This window comes from Neltuma alba, unplaced genomic scaffold (genome assembly GCF_004799145.2).
Source record: "Neltuma alba isolate B1F8T4 unplaced genomic scaffold, ASM479914v2 tig00011920_pilon, whole genome shotgun sequence".
Classification (NCBI taxonomy): Eukaryota; Viridiplantae; Streptophyta; class Magnoliopsida; order Fabales; family Fabaceae; genus Neltuma; species Neltuma alba.
In genome coordinates this window covers 27186-49510 of record NW_021636512.1, presented here as the reverse complement: position 1 = coordinate 49510, position 22325 = coordinate 27186, and the positions used below count along the sequence as shown (strand labels likewise).

General features: G+C 32.5%; 2 protein-coding genes across 2 annotated transcripts; one reads left to right on the top strand and one right to left on the bottom strand.

Annotated features, from left to right (window-relative positions):
• The first annotated feature begins 13261 nt into the window (after positions 1-13261).
• LOC114719522 (BTB/POZ domain-containing protein At2g24240-like) lies at positions 13262-15219 on the top strand. The gene has a single exon (XM_028905033.1). It carries the CDS (start codon positions 13675-13677, stop codon positions 15004-15006), a length of 1332 nt encoding a protein of 443 aa, XP_028760866.1. The 5' UTR covers positions 13262-13674; the 3' UTR covers positions 15007-15219.
• Positions 15220-16265: 1046 nt separating this feature from the next.
• Positions 16266-21398, bottom strand: LOC114719515 (omega-6 fatty acid desaturase, chloroplastic). The gene is made up of 10 exons (XM_028905021.1): positions 21308-21398; positions 21128-21182; positions 20440-20678; positions 19675-19818; positions 19417-19568; positions 18781-18903; positions 18514-18691; positions 18229-18347; positions 17502-17616; positions 16266-16728 (listed from the first exon to the last, which is right to left on the bottom strand). The coding sequence occupies exons 1-10, from the start codon at positions 21344-21346 to the stop codon at positions 16573-16575; spliced, it is 1320 nt and encodes a 439-aa protein (XP_028760854.1). The 5' UTR covers positions 21347-21398; the 3' UTR covers positions 16266-16572.
• Between the last annotated feature and the right edge of the window lie 927 nt (positions 21399-22325).

The window sequence follows — 22325 nt, the reverse complement described above, 5'->3', positions numbered from 1 at the left end:
TCAGCGTCTTAACGACCAGTAATTAAACCCTACTCGGAACACTCAGTATTTCCATTTTTTTTTTTTTTTTTGGTTTCCGCGTGGGGTTCTGACTTCTGAGGTTATGATGTGTTTTTCGTTTTTTGAAATTATCTCTGGGTTCTTGTACTCTAACATGGGCCTGTACATAAGCCTGAAAGTTGATGGTTGGGCCCCGAATGAGAGCTAATGTTAGCCCAAGTTGATTGGTCCAAATAATAATAAGACCTGGTAAGGGTGCAAATTTACCCATGATCTTATTTTTCAGATGCATCTACTACTTTGACCTTTTTGGTGCTGCAATTTTTTTTCATAATCTTATTTTTTAGTGTAATTTGACTTCTAAGAAGTAAAATTGCATCCAAAAATCGGGGATAAAATTACAATAAAAAAATATTGTTAGTGAAATTGCACCACTAAAAATATCAAAGTGTTGGATGCACCTGAGAAATAAAATCATAAGTAAATTTGCACATTCATTCGTAAAATTTTAGATTAGCCACTAAATATGAAACTTGATTCATCTTATTAAAATTATAACTCTTTTGAAAAAATACTTGAAACTTGGTTCATCTTATTATGACATCCCATTGGTAGGACCGAAGCACCGTTAATTAATTTGATCAAATTATAGCAATACTAAAGAAAGTATAAAAAGCAGAGGCAATGCATGCATGTATATATTGAAAGGGAAAATTACACACAAGTTTCACAGAAGACAATTAATTTTGAAAAAGTCCCTCAAAATTCCCAAGTGTTTCCTAAGTCCCTAAGGACCTCAGAATAAAAAATTAAAATTGTGAAATTATGTACTTACCCTCACCAAATGACAACATGCACAATTACAGTTACAATCTACATAGTAGTCAATCACAACCTATATTTGAGCCATTCACAATATACACAAAAGCTAATCACAACTTACACTCAACTGAATGATAACATGCACAGCATACAGTCACAACCCACACAACAGTCAATTACAACTTTTTTAATTAGTGAGAGTAAGTAGGTAATTTCACAATTTTAATTGTTTGCTTTGAAGTAGTGGGGACTTAAGAAGCATTTGAGGATTTCGAGGGACTTTTTAAGAATTAATTACCTTCTGTGGGATCTGTGTGCAATTTTCTCATATTAAAATGACTGAACATGGTAAAATGCATGTAAATAAATTGGTTAGTTGCTTCTGAAAATTCAGTGATGTGCGTGAGTGGATGAGGGAGAATGTTTAAAGATATGGCGATTGATAAAGATATCATAGAATTATTAAATAATATACACTTTTTAATCAGAGATACATGAGATGCATAAAAATATCATAAAATTTTAAAATAACCAAATAATTAATCTTTATTTCTTTATAAAATATCACACAAATCAAGCAGAGAAATCTTCTCTTTTATTATTATGGAAAAACTTATCCAATCAAACATGATAATGTGTACTTTTTTATTTTATATGAATTTATAATTAAATGTTAGTATTTTAAAAATTGGACACATTATTATTATTTTTGCTATATAAAGTATCATTGACATGATGTCTGGCGACCCAAAAAAAAAAAAAAGAAGATATGATGATGACCTTTGTTTGTGGGTTATTGTGTGGAGCGTTTATGGCGGACGCGTAATGTGACACCAAGGACGCGCTGCCTTTTGTGGGCTCTTCGTGAGCTGATCGAATGCTTGAGCGTGCCGTCAAGGATGTGGGCCTTCTGCTTTGAGTGGGGACAAAAAAGGGAAAATTACACTCAGGTCCCACAGAGCACAATTAATATCAAAAAGGTCCCTCGAAATCGCGAAATGATTTTGAAGTCCCTAGGGACCTGTGTGTAATTAATTCTAATTGTGAAATTACCTACTTACCCCTGTTAATTTTATTGCAGCAATTCGTTTACAATCTCAACAGTGGCTGTTAACAACTCGAGAAGACGTGATTGACAACCTCGGCAGTGCTCATGACAACTCACTCTGTGGAATGCCAGGGGCGTTGTTGAGGTTGTTAACCACCTCTTCTCGGGTTGTTAACAGCCACTGTTGAGGTTGTAAATAGGTTCTAATTTTATTGCAGTAATTCGTTTACAATCTCAACAGTGGCTGTTAACAACCCAAGAAGACGTGATTGACAACCTCGGCAATGCTCATGACAACTCATTCTGTGGAATACCAGGGGCGTTGTTGAGGTTGTTAACCACCTCTTCTCGGGTTGTTAACAGCCACTGTTGAGGTTGTAAATAAGTTCAAATTAACAGGGGTAACTACGTAATTTCACAATTAGAATTAATTACACACAGGTCCCTGGGGATTTCAGAATTATTTTGCGATTTCGAGGGACCTTTTTTATATTAATTGTGTTCTGTGGGACCTGAGTGTAATTTTCCCGACAAAAAATGTCATCCAAATTCTATTGGAAACTGAGCCAGTGAGCATCATGACGTGGGCAGTGACTTATTAAGGTGTTTAGATAGAAGTAAAATTATGATTTTACCCATGATTGGTCCAAATAATAATAAGAGGTGCAAATTTACCCATGATCTTATTTTTCAGATGCATCTACTACTTTGACCTTTTTGGTGCTGTGATTTTTTTTCATAATCTTATTTTTTAGTGTAATTTGACTTCTAAGAAGTAAAATTGCATCCAAAAATCAGGGATAAAATTACAATAAAAAAATATTGTTAGTGAAATTGCACCACTAAAAAATCAAAGTGTTGGATACACCTGAGAAATAAAATCATAAGTAAATTTGCACATTCATTCGTAAAATTTTAGATTGGCCACTAAATATGAAACTTGATTCATCTTATTAAAATTATAACTCTTTTGAAAAAATACTTGAAACTTGGTTCATCTTATTATGGCATCTCATTGGTTGGACCGGAGCACCGTTAATTAATTTGATCAAATTATAGCAATATTAAAGAAAGTATAAAAAGTAGAGGCAATGCATGCATGTATATATTGAAAGGGAAAATTACACACAGGTTTCATAGAAGACAATTAATTTTGAAAAAGTCCCTCAAAATCCCCAAATGTTTCCTAAATCCCCAAGGACCTCAGAGTAAAAAAAAAAATTGTGAAATTACATACTTACCCTCACCAAATGACAACATGCACAGTTACAGTTATAATTTACATAGTAGCCAATCACAACTAGGGCTGTTCACGGGACGGATCGGGACCGGGACAGGCCCGTCCCGGTGAACAGTAACGAGACAGATTTTCTGTCCCGTGTCCCGGCCCATCCCGGGGTTGTCCCGGTCTCGGTCAGGACGGGACCGGGACGTCCTGAACTTTTTTTTTTAAATTTTTTTAATAAAATCTGTTTTTTTAATTATATTTTTTTGGGCTTAAACCTTATCAAAACACATCTTTATTTTCTTTTTTATTTGTTTGGACACTCTTAAACAAAAATTCAAAATATTACATATAATAATCATTAAACACTCTAAACAAAAGCTTTTAACACAATAAAAACTTGCTAAAAATTCTAATCATCAATAATCTCAAATCATTAACAAATATAAAAACTCTAAATAAATATATCCATAGTTCCATACTATAATCTCAAATCTTAAAAAAATATATAAAAAATAATATTATATAAATAGGATAAAAAATTAAAAAAATTAAAAAAAAAAGGAACCGGGACGGGACCGGGACGACCCCGTCCTGTGTCCCGTCCCGTCCCGAAAAATTTTGGAATAGATCCGTCCTGTCCCAATAAGATCGGGACCGGAACGGGTCGACCGGGACGGGCCGACCTTAAACATTCCTAATCACAACCTATATTTGAGCCATTCACAATATACACAGAAGCTAATCACAACATATACTCAACTGAATGATAACATGCACAGCATACAGTCACAACCTACATAGCAGTCAATTACAACATTTTCAATCAGTGAGGGCAAGTAGGCAATTTCACAATTTTAATTGTTTGCTCTGAAGTAGTGGGGACTTAGAAAGCATTTGAGGATTTCGAGGGACTTTTGAAGAATTAATTATCTTCTGTGGGATCTGTGTGTAATTTTCTCATATTAAAATGACTGAACATGGTAAAATGCATGTAAATAAATTGGTTAGTTGCTTCTGAAAATTCAGTGATGTGCGTGAGTGGATGAGGGAGAATGTTTAAAGATATGGCGATTGATAAAGATATCATAGAATTATTAAATAATATACATTTTTTAATCAGAGATACATGAGAAGCATAAAAATATCATAAAATTTTAAAATAACCAAATAATTAATTTTTATTTCTTTATAAAATATCACACAAATCAAGCAGAGAAATCTTCTCTTTTATTATTATGGAAAAACTTATCCAATCAAACATGATAATGTGTACTTTTTTTTATTTTATATGAATTTATAATTAAATGTTAGTATTTTAAAAATTGGACACATTATTATTATTTTTGCTATATAGAGTATCATTGACATGATGTCCGGCAACCCCAAAAAAAAAAAAGATATGATGATGAATTTTGTTAGTGGGTTATTGTGTGGAGCGTTTATGGTGGGCGCGTAATGTGACACGAAGGTCCCGCTGCCTTTTGTGGGCTCTTCGTGAGTTGATCGAATGCTTGAGCGTGCTGTCAAGGATGTGGGCCTTCTGCTTTGAGTGGGGACAAAAAATGTCACCCAAATTCTATTGGAAACTGAGCCAGTAAGCATCATGACGCGGGCTGTGACTCATAACGTGATTAGGGGGTGTTTAGATAGAAGTAAAATTATGATTTTAAAATATTTTTACAGTATACGAAGTAAATATGTTAGAAATTTTGTTTTCATTTGCGAAAAAGCGTTTTTGGAGTTGCCTAAACGTCCCCTAATTGAAATTCAAATCTTTACTAGCAAAAATACTTACATATAATACTTGATAGTATTTTAAATAGATTACTTCTAACAAAAGAATATGTAACTAGTAAAAAAAAAATGTTTAGCCTTATATATTTAATATTATCTCCAGTCCTAATTATAAGAATAGGACCTGAGGTAGTATATTTTTGTCTAATAAAATCATATATGTAAATTTTGAAGCATTGATTTTTTTTTTTTGCCAAATTAAAGCGGTAATAATAAAGAAAATTTTATTGGTGAGGAATACTTGATAAATTTTTAGCTTAAGGTGCATATACATTCCTGAACTTTTTTCAAATATGCATCTAAGGCCAAACAAGTTTTAGATACAAAAATATACATGGAGTTTTTAAATAATTGAAAGATGCTACAAACATTAACTATTACAACATTGATTATTTGTTTGATCGAAGACAATTGAAATGCAACTCCCTTTTCCTTACAAACAATTACATTTTAGTCTCCCTTTGATCCCAACAACATCCTCTCCTTATTTCGAACATTGTTTATATGTATGTTTGACATTGTGTTGCCTTGGAAAGTCACATTTTCCAATGTCTATTGAGTTATTGTCTTTGATTTCATATTAAAAACCATCAAAGTTTTAATTTTTTAAAAAATTATGGCTTTATTATTTTGAATATAAATCCCATAGACCTATAGAGACATGCAGGCCCAATTTTTTTTCCAAAAAAAAAAACTCTAGTGTAGACGCAAAATTGTTAAAAAAAATTTGAATTTGCCTAATTTGCATGTCAAGAAAGTATAAGAGAGCTTTCAATGAAAGCATTTGGAAGAATGAATGTCTCTGATTGGTCTACAACCTGCCATGGTTGCAATCATTAAGCTAAAGAATATTGTTAATTGGCGTTATCCATAATTCCTCTAACAAACTTCACTCTTTGTTAAGCAACACAATTATTATTATTCCCATTTTTCCTTGGACTCTAAGAAAACCATATACTACTAATTAATTACTATCAATTAATTTTAGTACTAAAAGAAGCAAAGAAAAGAAATGGGTTGATAATATTGTCAGTGCTTAATATTTGATTGAATTTTAGTTTTGATGGCATGAGTTTCAAATTGTTGGTTTTAGTAAATTTTTTTAGTCTGAATTTAACGAATAGTTCTTATATTTTCAATAAGTTTTGACTTTCATCCCTATACTTAAACTCAAACTAAGTCCTTGTAAAATTATAAGGATCAAAACTAATAATTTAAAACTGCTGGAGTCGAACCCAAAATTAGATGAAATTGTAGGAAGAACAATAATATTAACCACAAAAAAAAAAATCAATAGAGGAAACTTCAAGAGTAAGTCATAAATCCACCCTCAATCTCCTTTTCCATTAGATCCTTAGCCTACAACTCTCACTCATTTATTTATCTGAAAGACAAATCCATCTAATTTTGTGTCAGTTTTCATCATTAGGATAAAAGATAATTAAAAATAAAACATTTTACTAATAGTGGTTCGATTGAATGAAAATGACTTAATACACTTTAAGTAAGATTATATCTTTAAATTTTATAAATAAAAAAATCATATTAAAAAAATTCATTTATTTAAACTTGACAATATTTAAATCTAAATATAATACTACCTCCGGTCCTTAATATAAGACCTTGTTTGATTTTTATTTTGGTCCTAAATATAAGATCCAAATCTTTTATGCTTATAACTGATGGGACAAATAAGCTCAAGTAAATGAATTTTGAATTAATTATTGTAAAATCTATGTGACTGTATGTATTTTGTCCATTGGCCTTTTTACAAATAAAATTGAACAAGTAAAAGGAAAAAAAAAAACAATTTGATGAGAATACTCATCAGATAAGCTGATATATCAAAATAACAATAGCTACCTTAAAAAGTTAAACCCAAGTTTAAGGATTAACAATGTGGTTAAGTATACACTTATCCGTATGCATTCTTACGTATTACGCTATCATATTAATTTATTCTTTTCAATAGTAGAAATCCAGCTCAAATAAAGCGAATTGTACTACCTCCGGTCCTAATTATAAGACCCAGTTGACTAATTTGAGGAATTAAGGAAAGAAGTTAAGTTATTTATTAATAATAAATAGATGTTGTTTTTCCTAAAATATCCTTTCTAATCAACTATATTGGTTAGAACTACAATTATTAGAAGGACTATCTTGGAAAAAAATGTATAAATATGAGAGATAAAGTGGATTGGGGTCTTATATTTATAACCAAAATAAAAGTCAAACAGGGTCTTATATTAAGGACCGGAGGTAGTACTTTTTTTTTAAAAAAATAAAGTTGCACAATTGGATGAATATCTTTCACTATTGCACCAAATCCAGTTGTCTTATTTTCAAATAAACCAAGTTGGAATCCGCAATAAATTGAGTCACGTAAGTCGCATTATTCTATGAACAGGCATATTTTACTTCGTTCCATTAAATTTTAGTATTATGTAAATATTAAAGGTAATGAAGTCAAGTAATTGGAAATTTGGAATTCAATTCCTTATCACCTCCTTTTTAATTTATTTTTTTACCGTTTTTTGTTAGGTCTTATAGTTTTTTCAATTATAGATATTAATCATTATATACTCATAATTTGTTAATTTATTAAAAAAAGAAATTGGCAGCCAATAATGTAACTCTCACCTAACGTGCATTTGTATTAATCTTACCACAAAAAATTATATAAAATGAAAATTAACCGCATTACAGATTATATAAAGATGCAACGAAACAATTATGAGTATAATAATTTATTTTTAGACCAATGATAATACTACCTCTGGTTTTTAATATAAGAATTATATAAATCATTTAAAAAATTAATAAAATTATTTAACTTGGTAACTTCTCTAAACTATTATTTTTAATCTTAAACCTTTTACATTTAATATGAATAAATATTTTTAAAAAATTATTAATTTTGGAAGACAAAGTGAATTTAGATATTATATTTAACATCAAATTCAATAAATTAACTAGTTCTTATACTATAAAAATAGTATGTTATTATTATGAGATTTTTAGAAGTTATTGAGAAAATGAAATTGGGAAAGAAGTGTGCAAAACTCAACTGAGCAAGTTTTGCCGTCCACGGCCCGCCACCGCTAGTGGAGGAGGTGGGCCACGGTGGAGGATAAAGATGGAGCAAACTGAGGCAAAAAGATGAAATGCCAATTCATTCTCGCATTTTTAAGTTAATATTTTAACATTTAAATATTTAAATTAATTGATGTGGGATGAGCATTAAGCAAATTAGCACTAATCTTCCTTGGTCTTAAATGGAATAGTCAATCCCCACTTGCTAATGTTCGCGTCAACGCTTACTTGGGTCATAAAATTAAATTGGGATTAAATTAAATTTATTGACTGACCTATCTAGAATAAAATATATATTATTAGATTAAATAAAGAGAGAATTATAATGAGGTCTCACTTAAAAAAAAATTATAAAACAAGTATAAGAAGTTGTTATTTTCTACTTTAGAACTTATCGTTACATGCTGTTATTAAGACTTTTTTTTAATTATTTTCTTTTTTTGGGTAATTCTCTCTTAAATAAATATAAAATTAAACTGCATAAAAATATTTTATGAGTTTTGTTCTGACTAAAAAATTACTTTTTGTAATTCTCTCTTACTTTAGAAATTGCATAACATGCAGGTTTTATTTAATGATTTATATAATTCACAAATTGAAGTTACACTACTTTTATTTTTCTAACTATATATTTTAGAGTAATTTTAAATTATTTTAGCTAAAGCATCATCTATAAAACAAATTTATGAGATAGTATATCCAAAAAAATATTTTAGTTAGAATTTAGAAAATTGGTAACTTAAGTTTGTATGTATTTTTTAAAATAGATAAAATTTGTATAATTTTACTTTGACAAAAAATTGAATTATTTAAGAAACTTAACATCAAGAAAAAGTCACGGGAATATCTATCAGTGTCTGATGAGGTATAACTTTCTGAATGAAAACTTCAATATAAATGGAAATTCCATTATCCTAATTAATATTATGTCACTTTCTTTTTTGGTCACTCTATTTTATTGGATGCATCTTTTTTCCCTTTCTTGTCATAAATTAGTCATAAAAAAGATCCCAACTTTGTTTACTAGCTAAGGAAATGGCTATGTCATATTCGTCATTTTTTAGTTGTTAAAACACAAGCAAAATGTTTTTAATTTTATTTCTTGAGACATATATAAAAACTAAGTAAGATCCTTAACCAGTAAAGACAAGCCTTGTGGATTTAAAATATTTTTTTCTTGAATTGTGGTTAATATGACTCAGATTCAAATCAGCTCAATAGTACAATAAATTAAATAATTTGTTTGGAATTTTTTTTAAAGAAAATACACAGAGAAGAAGCTGCCCTGTTATTGTGATGAAATTTCCACTTTTTAAAAATTAGTGATAAAAATTTTGTTTTGTTTTTTGTCTTATTTTTTTTGTTTAGAAAATCAAACAAAACTTTAATATTCAAATAAACTGAAAAAGAAAAAACTCATTTATACTTTTAAAAAATTTAAAATCCTTATTTATGCATCCTCCCTCAAAATTACTACTGCTTTTTTTTGTTTGTTATTATTACATTTATAACTTATAGTTATAATTATAACTTAGAAGAATGAAAGTATATTAGGTGAACTTTAATAGCAATTGATTAGACAGAAATTGGAGCTGATTAGAAACAAATGATTTGAAGTTATGTCTGCTAATAGTTCCGTATTAATTTGAGTCCTGAAGGGGAATTAATATTATTTTTCTGGCATATTCTTAATTTGATTTATTTTTATTCATTTTGATTTCCAGGTTAAGGCAAATTGCTTTCATTTAACTCTGACTGAAGAGACATGATTGAGTTGATGAAAATGTTAATTAACTAAAAATTAATAAAATATAAGATATTAAGGTGAGAGATCACACTAAAGCAAGATTTGTATCATACTAAGATAAAACGATTGCTTTAATTTTACTTCATCTTTTATTATATCTTTTTATTTTTATTTTATGTGATACACATATCGTGTTAATGGAATTAACAATTTAACCATAAAGTTATACATATTTATTATATCTCAGTTAGCTAAATTTTGTGATAACAATACAATTTTAAAAAAAACCAATTTAAAAGAGAAAATTCCCTATTATCCTCTCAACTCAGAAATATTTTCTGATAATTTAAATTAGATAGACAAACTGCTCTTTCAAAAAAGGAAAAGCAAGAAACAAAAATATAAAAGAGAGAATCCTAAAAAAAAACTATAAAATTACTAAATCTAAAATAATAATTTTTTTTAAAAATGTATTGTTATTTGTAAGTTTATTGTATAATTTTATATTGTTATTATTCTTTTCAAACAAAATATCAAAAAAATTATTTTATCTTTTTTTTTAAATGCACAAATCAATAAACATCAAGTAACTTTCAGTAATAATTTATGACGTAAAAATTATTAATTCCAGTCAACAATCAGTATATAAATGCCCCCTATATTAATGTACAATTTTACATCAATATTACCAATCAAGTATTTAGTATCGGTGCAAATGTGAAAAATAATTCACATCATTCATAATTAATAATGAATTCATAAATGATTTGACTTAATAGAGTTTTTATGTTATATATAAATTCATGATAAGTCCCATTATACATAATGTAACTTTTTTTTTTTAATATTCAATGTAATATATATGACATTATATTTATAATAAGTACATCATTTTACAATAATAATTTATTTCATTTATAATAAATAAATAACTGCCCTTACACATCATAATTAGGGGTGTGCATGAAGCTCGCATGCCCAATAAGCCCGTCAGAGCCCGCAAGAAAAGCGCCTAGCCCAGCCCAGTAAAAAGCTGCCCAAACAAAAATGGGCATCTTCAGGCTGGGCTGATTCACGGGCAGGGCAGGGCCACGGGCAGGGTATGCTGCCCTGCCCATTTCGCCCTGCCCGAAAAAATATATAATTATATATAAGATAATATTATTTTAAGCAATTATCTCTTTTGTTTTGGCCAAAAAAATTAGGTAAAATTAGAAAAAATGAAAGGAACATAAAATTATAATTATATAAAAGAGCTAAATATCAAAATATAAGATTCAATATGCTAAATTACTCCAAGTCAAATTTCCTTCTTTTTCTCTTACATCCAATTTTTTAAAACAAAAAAAAGAAAAATAAAACCACCTTTCAAATTTTGTGCTTTCACATGATTATAAGAATCTGCCAACTATATGAATAAACTAAGGGATTGAACTACTGATTTAGCTTGATTATTAAATGTTCTAATTATTAAATATATTTTTGTTTACCTCCCATAAGAAATTGAAAGTTGAAGAACAAGACTACATGGGCCTTATATATATATATATGAGTGATAGACTCATTCGTGATAATTTTTTTCCTCTCACTTGTCTCAAAACACGATAATTGAATTTTTTTTTCTACATATGATATAAGGCATAGTGTCATTACGCTGGGCTTAAAAAGCCCGCCCTGCCCAGCCCGTCCTTGCCCTGCTTAAAATGGTTAGGGCTTCTACTGGGCAGGGCCGGGCAGTGGGCTGCAAAACACAGCCCGCTCATCTTTCGGGCTGGGCATCGGGCAAGGGGTTTGCCCTGCCCAGCCCTGCCCATGTGCAGCCCTAATCATAATAATGTACTCCTCCGATCCTTAATATAAGACCTATTTAACTACTTTGATTAAATTAAGAAAGCTAATTAAATTAGGTAATAATAATAAACATGGTATGTATTTCCTAAAATACTCTCAGTTAAAACTTATTTAAAAAACTGACATTTCAAAAAATGTTTTAAATTATTTTATTAAAAATATAAAATGGTAGAATTGATATATGCGTGGAATTAATGAGTAATAAGCATTCACTCACTTTATAAAATATATAGGTGCATTGTTAATGAGTAATAAGTATTATTGTGGTATTTAATTATTTAATAGGGGTAATTTAAGAAAGAATTGGTAAATATAAGAAATAAGTCATATATCAACCTTCTAATTAGATTCTATATTAAGAACCAGATTAATAGTTTATATTTTCACGTGCTAAGTTGTAAGTGGTAAATTTGTTAGTTACTACATTACATAATTAATTTCACAAAATTAAACTTAGAGAAGGTAAATAAATAAAAATTTGTAAATAAAAAGGACCAAAATTAATTATTTACAGGAAAATTAGTCTTTTTGTTTTTTTATAATTTTGACTAGTTTGCAACTCAATCCGTATGCTTTGATTTGATACAATTCAGTCCTATAATTTTAACTTAGTTGTAACTCAATTTCTAAAATTTGAATTGTTACAACTCGGTTCCTATATTATAATTTAATCCATGTGTTTTAGAAAAATAAAGTTATATATCTAATAAAAAGAGAGACTAAATTATAAAATAATTAAAAAATAGAGACCAAGCTATGAATTAAACTTCAGAAACTGAATGACAATAAAATCAAAATTATAAAAATTAAGTTGTGTTGATTCAAAACATGAAGACTAAGTTACAAACAACCAAAAAATTAATTATCCCATTATTTATTATAAATGATGAACAAGAACGCGCTTTCTTTATGAAAAGTGGTGGAAGAGCGCCGCAACAAAACGCTGACTTGGTAGTAAACAGAGAAGGCGCTTACGTGGTGGCGTTCCCTTATCGGCTTACCATTTCTTCGTCAACCTGATAATTTTGTTTTTTTCAAAAGAAATTTTTTTAAAAAAGGTACAATTAACTTTGATAAATGTTCTTTTACATTTTTTATTTTATTTTAAATAATTATCACTTAAAAATTTTTAATTTACTAATTTATTTAGTTGATTTCTGTGCCTATTTTGTACAAAAAGTTTGAATTATCACATTTGAATCTCAAGGTTTTTCAGGTAAAAACACTTAAGGGTTTAAGTTTTATGTATATTTTAATAATTTTTAATATATATTTATTTTTCATATAAAATTACTATCAACACATTATTTTGTTTTATATGATATTTTATATTAAAATTAACAATTTTAAATAATTTATAAAAACGTGATATTCAAATTTAATGTGAGTAATATTTTTTTTGGGCTAACCACTCCACTCTTACTGACGACATTCTTTAAAATTTCAAATTTAACCCCGGCCCCCTTTCCTCTTCCCATTGTTATTTTTTTTTTAATTTCAAAATTTATTGATAAGAGTTGAGTTTTGAGTGCCGAGTCCTAAAGGAAAAGACTCTCCCATTTCACAACTGGCCCACCGTGCAGTGATTATGGTTCAAAGCGAGAACTCTGAAAAACGACATTCTCTAGAAACACAAATTTGAGGAATAATAGAAATGCCAGTGGTCGTCATCCTCTTCTTCATTGGACTGGAAAAGAATGAGTCTGCGCTGTCCCTACCAATGGAGCCCAATTGAAAAGACGTGGAAAAACAGAGTCTTTCTGAGGGAGAAGAGGTTCAAGCAAACTGAGTCAATTATATTCTTCAGTTTTTGAAATCCAACCCCTCCATTTCTCTCTCCCCTCTTCACCAAATCTCTCAAATTTAAAAACCTTCCTTCATTCTCCCGATTCCTATTCATTTTCTATTACTTGTTTCTTCCACTTGCTTGCTTCAATCCAACCATCCCAAATTTTTCTGCTGTTTTTCTGGGATCATTTCTGAACATCCTCTGTTTTTTTTTCCCCTTCTTGCTTCTTCGTTTTCGGGAATTTGTTTCCGACAAGTCCAATTGGATTCTGGGTTTCTCTATTTTCTTGAGCAAACCCAATCATGGGGATTTGTTCCGACAGGGTGAAATTCAACGTTGGTGGCAGAGTATTTGAAACTACGGCGACAACTCTTGCTAACGCCGGCCGGAATTCCATGTTCGGAGCAATGTTCGATGAGAGCTGGAACTTAATCCCAGGCAGTCACCACACCGAGTACTTCATTGATCGCAACCCGGATTGCTTCGCCGTCCTCCTCGATCTTCTCCGGACCGGCGAACTCTACATCCCGCCCAACATCTCAGAGAAGCTTCTCTACCGTGAAGCCCTCTACTATGGCCTCCTCGACCACGTTCGCTCTGCCAAATGGGGTCAATTCGACGGCAACAGGTTGATCCTCTCCGGCTCCGTCACCGGCCATGCTCCCGGAGACGGAACCGCCATCCGCGCCGGCCCCGACGGTGGATGCTGCGTCGCTCACGGAAGCATGGTTCATGTCTATGATTGGATGCTAGAAGAACACCCTCCGCTTACTCTCGATTACCAGAGAGTAAACGACGTCGGATGGGTGGGTTCAGATAATATCATCGTCGGAGTCAGCGAGCGCCTTGGCCGTGGCGATGGCGGAATGGGACTGTTCAGCTCGTCGACGGGAGAGCTCCGGCATAAATTCCAAGTCAGCCATGAGAATCAACCAAAGAGCTTCACTGCCGGCGCTTTGAGCTTCAGTTCAGATTACAAAATATTTTGTAGCTGTAAAGGGAGAAGCAATGAATATGGAGTTGGTGTATGGGATCAAGTAACTGGAAAACAAGTAGACTTCTTCTATGAGCCTCTGGGTTGGTCTTTTGGTGATGCAGATAAGCTTCAATGGCTGGAAGGAAGCAATTGTTTGCTAGTGGCTACTCTGTTTCCCAGAAAAGATAACTGTTACATTAGCCTTCTGGATTTCAGAGCGAAGAAGATGGTTTGGTATTGGTCAGACGTGGGAGCTCCATTAACGGTGGATGAGAAAAGGGTTCGAGACACCATAGCAATGGAGGACAATAAGTCCATTTGTGTGGTGAATGAGTTTGAGGATCTGGGTTTTATGGATATAAGAAGTTCTTCTGCTTCAAGTATTAGATGGAGTTCCAGGAGTCGTTTGATGAAAGGGAAAATGCCAGAAGAGCCTTGTTATCCCAAGCTTGCATTGCATGAAGGCCAGCTTTTCTCTTCCATGAATGATTCTATTTCGGTATTTTGTGGCCCTGAGTGGGTTTTAACGTCCAGGCTTAGACGAAGCTATGGAGGTTCCATATGTGACTTCTCAATTGGAGGTGATAGGCTTTTTGCTCTTCACAGTGAAGAGAACGTGTTTGATATTTGGCAGACTCCATCCCCACCAGTCATCTGATTTAATTTCTTCTTCTTCTTCTCCTTCTTAGTTTGTCCAAGTATACCCAGATTTTTCCTTAGAGTTTCTGACTAAGTAATGTGAGTGATTGAGTATCTATAACATACCATCTTTTACTAGAAGAACTTCATAGGTTTAGCCCAGTGCTATGGATTTGTTCAATGTTCATAACTACACTAAAGATTATACACTGTACTGATGTACTTGCATCTATCTACCTACTCACTTCAAAGTTATTATGGTCCTTCAATTTGTTCTTTCGCTTTACCTTTTCAAGGATAGTCATGTGCCCTTTATCTTTTTTTCCCTTTCACAAATACCATAGTGATATAAATCCCGCGGAATCTATGAGAGAATGCAGCTTTCTCTTAAGATCTTTCAGAAAGGTGGAAGAAATATTGTTCTCTGCTATGTATCAGTCCAACAAGGAAAAGCGGAAGGGATGATTCTTAGCATGTGATGCGAGGAGCAGTTACAACTGCTAAACATTTTGGACTAGCATGGGATGAAGCCCCTTTTTTCTTATTTGTTTTTAAATTTTATGAAAGGGATGAAACCACTTTAACTAAAGTTACTTCTGATGAGGATGGTGATGGTGGGGTGGGTTGTAGCTTTGGTTTTGGGCAACTTTTTCATTACAAGCTTAGTACCAAAATAAAAGACAAAATCGAACTCTGTTTGGTACAACAGATCCATCAAACACAGGTTATCCTTATCACAATGCCTTAGGCACTTCCATACGCAATAAATGAGTTCTCTTTAGCCGAGATTTCCTTCAGCCATGTCAAAGTGTTCAACATTAAGTAAATCAAACTTTAAAAGATTCTCACTTGACTGAGCAATAAAAGATTGATGAGCCTCTGCCTTTCCCACAGGATAACCCTTCTTTATCTTCCAAAGAGCCTTTCACTTTAGAGTTTGCAAACAGTTACCATTGGATTTGCCATTAGATCCGGAAGAGGACAAAAGAGTGAATTAACAATTTGTTCATCTCATACCTTCAACCCAAGAATTCTTAAGGGGTCATGGTAAAACTGAGTTCCTTTTTTTTTTTTTTAAAAAAAAAAGGTAACAGATAACTCAGGTAATATATAATTATTTTAATCAAAATAAAAGCTTCAATTGTCGGCAACATGCAAATAGGAGATACCCTTTAATAAGATTTATCTTCCGCAATGGATCAAGACAATGTTCAACTTTTCTGCTCCATTCCCTGTGTACTCTGATCCGTTGGACAAATATATATATATATATATAGATATATAACCTTACAATGTGAAATATATATATCTCTTACAATGTGATCATCTAATAAGAATCTGACTATTCTGATATACTTAAATATTTACTTCATACTAAAGAACATCTCTGTCATCAACCGCAACTTGGCAATTTGATTGCCCGGAACGTAGTGAACTCCTAGAAACTTAAATTTCTTCAGTTACCAAAACTGGTACAAGAGAAGAACCATATTTTCCTCCCAAAAAAGATGTAAAAAGAAAATGAATGGCATGCCTACTTTGGCACGAAAAGATAAAGTATACATAAGAAAGAACCAGGATGGACCTAGTCAGGCATAACTTTCTTCAAAACTGTAATTGGGTAGGATTCTTCTGGGGAAAGTTTGTCAAAACCAATGTAATTTTCCTCTTTGTTGTATACATGGCAAACTGTCATGATCGTCTTCATTAATCGCCAGTTCCAGCTAGCCTCATTCAGATACTGATAAGATATGAAGCAAAAAAATAAACTTCAGTAAACAGCGACTATAGCATTCTTAGGATTAGAATTGGGTACACTTCATAATGTTTTTGTCATTTAATAAAATTATATAGCGAGGGTAAAAAATTCTTTTACTCACCTGCAAAAATCATATTTATAATGTTGTAATTGGAAAGTGGATAACAAAAACACAAGGAGTTTTTTTCCTCCTTATTATGATTTCTGACCAGTTTGGCATGTGGAGATTTTGATTTCTTAAGAATTTGAAAAACCTATTCATAGAACTTTTGAGCATGATAAGAAAAATTTACAGTTTGTGTTGCATACTCCCTAAATAACAGATATTGATTTTGTTATATATCTGGCTCAATTTTTGCAGAACCCTGTAAACCAAATACCATCTTACCCCACAAGAGAAGTTATCTAATAGTTTAATGAGTCTTTGTTTGGTTCTCCAACCATGAACAATATGATTTATTATTTCCTTTCTATATTAGAATCAACAAAACTTCACCGCTTTCCCTAGTGGCTAGTTGCTTTGGTGAATTTTTCGTGATCACATGTCTCCAAACAAAAGATATTGCAACCTTGCAAATATTTTATTTTGATTATTGCTGAACTGAAGTTTAAAGATTATGCGAATATTATTCTAATATTTTCATGGCAGTAAGAAAATTAAGTTAAATTTACTGTAATGAAGGTATTAATATGCCTTTAACGAATCATTGGCCTCTTAAACCTCAAATGTACGATCAGAAAAGTATTGATCTTACCTTTCCCCAATTTTCTTGCAAAGACTTATGGGCTGCGCGTAAGTTATAGCTTGGTATCCTTGAAGATATGTGGTGTGGGATATGGACGTTGATATCGTGACAGAGGATCTCAATCCTGTAGAGAAAAGGAGCTTAGAAGATAAAATGCAGAAAGGGAATAAATTTTGTTGTGAATGCATCCATGTGAGGCAATTGCCTAGCATAAGACCATTACGACATCACATTTAATGTATTCAAATGTCGTCGAGATTTAAAATGGTATGAAAAAAAAAAATGCAGGCCATAAGTCAAAATTGGTTTCCATATTCGGCTGTGCTTTGATTGAGGGGTTGCAATAAAGCCCCGTAATAGCATCCCTATTAAATGAAGATCACTGTATATAACGGAACATGGAAGCACCTGTGTAACTCTCCTCCATCTAAAGCAAGGACAATTTATGGCATTTACGACAACCAAATCACAAGATGACCAAATTCTTTCAAATTTGTTTAACTTTCCTCTCAAACTTCCCTCTTTTTATCCACCAGTGCACAAATACAATACAATGCCTCGCAGAAACAACTTATACAGATTACCCGAGATGTTCGTAAAACCACAGACCAATATCAGTAAGGTAGCAAGAAGAAACCATAATCAGCAATAACTAAGAGCAGTTTCCTAACTATGTGTCACTTTATCCACAAGAAAAGCATACATTAGAAAGAAAGAAGCAGAGAGAATTCCATACCACTGTGGGTAGTCACAATGAACAGTTCCATTAAGTTGTGCTTGTGCAGCATTCCACTCATCTGAATATTTGAATGGTATGTGTGGTGCAGTATGGTGAACCATGGTGAAAGTACTCATCTATAATTGGAAACAAAATAATTCATCTTAGATGGAAGACTCTAAATAATTTGAAATTTAACATATGAACTGAGAACTGATTAAATCGAGAAAGTCTGACAGTGCAAAATATTTTGAAGTTCATACAATATCAAGATTTAAGTTTAAAGCCATGGAGAAAAATTACCCAAAAGTGGTAGCCCAACCAGGGCATCAACCAGAATTTGATCCACCCCATGATTCCTGCCTTGTAAATGATTAATGGCCATCCAACTGCCATGAAGGCAAAAACACAAGCTAAACTTATCTTCACTCTCTTTATTTCATTTGACCTGAACTTCTTCAAATCAAAGTGCCACATCAACCTGTCAGGAAAATTTTAAGGTAAAGCATAAAATTAGGGTTAGTATCAATAATTCTAAAGGAACTGAACAGAGTTAAATGCGTGACATACCAGTGAGCAATAGACATCCAAGGCCGAAATGGACCATATCCATAAATTATTGCTTTCCGCAACAGGGAAGATGAATCAAATTCTTCTTTCCAAACAGGGTGCCACGCCGTGTCTTCATGCAACCTATAGCATTAGAGATAGATTGAGCAAAAACCACATGATGAAGAGGTACTAACTAGTATTTGCATGCATCATGCATGCATATAATATAGGATGGGATGAATTTCATAGCAAGGATATTAGCATTACATAGATAAAGCAGCAGACTGTCACGTGTGAACAACCTATGTTCTCTTTTTTTAGTATCATTACCAACTGCCATTGTTTTTTTTCTTTTTTTTTTTTTTTTATATAATTTTATTACCATCTGACTTTTAAGTACGCGTCGTACATACATACAGAGAGAGATTATGATTCAGAGATATATCTTTTGTCAAGTTTAAGTGATCATAAAATGATTTCTTCCTTATCCACTTTACTTGAATTAAGATGCTACTGGGGTGGGGTTGAGGTGAAGAAACTAAGTCCAGCACTCCCTATTGAAAAGGCACGGTTGGTAATACCTGTACAGAACCCATATTGATGCTACAGGTTATCTATAAGAAACATGGCAAATAAAATAGTAAATTTGCTTACATATTTGTTTTTGCGTGATGCCTATCATGCTTAAATCTCCATGGCTCATATGGATAAATTAGTGGCAAGAAGGCTAGAGTTCCAACAATATCCTCCACCAATTTGTTCTTGGAAAATGATTTGTGCGCACAATCATGCCCAATAACGAAAAACTGAATGCCAAAAAGAAAAGGAAATGGAAAACTTAGCCAAAGGAGTGAAAGGATTTAATGAACTGGCACCAAGTTCGTCCAAAGGAAAAATGTATATTGAACTGACCCCTGTGATAGCAGTCCCCGTCCATGCCCAAGCCAGAGGAAGCAAATACCAGGGTGCTTTTGCAATCATGAAAAGCCCCATTGCGTAGGAAGTGACTGATATCATAACTGATTTCCATGCCTTCACATCATCAATCTCGAAGACCTTAAAAAATATGAAGGAAAAATGATATGCATCAATCATCAATGTTTCAGGGGCTCACCTGAAACCACAAAGCCATGCAAAAGAATATACAGGGAAGACAACATTGTTTTAGCCATTTGATACAAGGCGCAGCAAGAAGCCATGTGATCGCTAAGAATGCTATATAATAGAAGAATCAGAAGGAAATAGAAGCATGAATCAGAACTTGCTAACTTCCATAACTGGCTCCTCTGCTTTTTCAATACTATTTACTAAGTCCTTTAGACCTCCATCTGTTATTAACTACTCCAATAAATTATTTTTTATCTCTTTCTCTCTATGGTGCCTAGCTTAGAGAGAGAAGCGCAAGAGATGACAGGCTTAAGAGGTTGATGAATTATATAGTGATTTATCAATAATTTCACCTTCTTTCATAGAGTATGCAGAATTTTACCATCTTTGATGCTTTATATAAAAGAGCATCCTCTACCGCAATAAGAAAACTGGCTACATAATGTTATTCAAGTGTGACAGCATATAGCTCGTTACAGAATATCTTACAAGGAGCTCTATCTTATAACAACATAAGTCCTGTTCAGCAGTGGTGGTATGAAAACATGACATGCATCTGAAGAAACTTACTTTCTTAGGCAGGGAATCAATAATATCCTTCAAAGTAACATTTTCTGGAAGCGGCTCCCCAACTTGCCTAAACCCATAGTTTTCAGCTAGTTGATTTCGGTGCTTGGCATTGTCCGCTGGAGATGCTGAAACTGGAACCGCCACAGCTTGTATGACAGTAATTTTCTTCCTTGGCATTAAATGTCTCTGATTCCCAAACCCCTTGTGGATAGGCCTGTCCCCCTTTATATTATATAAGCCTGTAGCAGAATAAGAATTAAGAATCAACCAATAAATAGTCGCAACCATGAATTCATGCCAACTAAAGAGTTGAAAATTAGCAGACTGCATAATATTTTGCAAAGATACACAAATGAAACTTTATGTTACTGTCTTAAACTACCTTGCTTATTTATTCATATCAACTAAATAACAAAATGAGACCTTTTTCTTTTCCAGTGACAGCAAAATGAAACCTTTATTGCATGCAGTAAGAGGTCATCAAAATAACACAACTCATAATCTGGGCAGTTAAATACTAGACTCCTCCCGGTCTTTAATGCTTTGTAAGATCCAACGTCTTTTTACCAATGACAAAAACTCAATTGTTACGCAAAGAATGGACAATGCGATCACCAACACAGATAACTTGGAGGAAAGAATTGAATGAAGCATTATATTCAACCCGTTCATTTCAAGCCAAGACTACCTGGTAAGCATTGGGCAGTAACCTTCCTTCTCTGAATTGGCTTCTGATGGGAGCCCTGGAAAATAAAAACCAAATAGCATATAGTTAAATTCACCCCACCCCTAAACAACATCACCATTATCATCACCTAGAAACTTCAAACTCAAAAGGGAAAGAGACAGGCGAAGAGCAATGTAAAACCATGAAGAGGACTGCAGAATCCGCAAGCCTAGAAGCCATGATGAGCAGAATTTCAGAAATTCCAGCTCAGAGGACTCACGGCTTTCTCCGCTGAAAAGATAACGCTTTTCCCTTGGAGCCGGGGAACGAGTGGCTAGCTAGCGGACAGGCTCGTTGAGGTGGAACATATATAAGCGGGTTTCGAACTCCCTGAGGTCGGTCTTTGGGGTTATGGGACCCACCAAAATGTGGACACAATTTGAGCCGCCGTTGAGGCATTGAGATTCTCGTTGCGTCAGAGTCACTCGCACTGTGCATTTCTCAATATTCATCCTCCGCCTCTCGCTTTCCTCACCACAAGCCTTCCAAGCTCTACCGTCCAAACAGTGGTCAAGTTGTGATCAGACGGATTTTAAAACACTGATAATATATTTTTTATCCTTAATTTTGATCTCTCAAATTACAAATATATAATTTTCCTAAAATTTAGTCTGTTAGACTAATGTTATTTCTATACAAAGTAATGTTTTAAGGGAGGCTAAAATCATAAATTTAAAATTTGGAGGATTAAAATTAAACTAGATTTAATTTTTAGGGACTAAAAATTAAATTAACCCTTTAAACATAGGGTTAAGGGACATCCATCACCTCGAAGTATTTTCTCAGGTGTATCTATCACCATAAAGTATTTTTTGGTATATCTAGTACTTTGAAGTATTTTTTTGTACATCCAACACCCTGAACTTTTTTGATGTGCGTACAACATCCAAAAATATTTTTTTGTACACCCAGCATCAAGGCAAAAAAAAAATCAAGATAATGGATGCACTTAAAAAATATTTCAGGAGTATTAAATACAATTGAAAAATACTTTAGAGTGCTAAATGCACATTAATTCGTAAAAATATAATCAAAATTTCTTATGTTCAAGAGAAAAATATATAATATTAAAATGAAATTTGGAAGTTTTCTTTATAATTTCAACATAGAAAAAAATTGCATAAGTTTCATATCTAGAAAAAAATTAATTAATTCTAAA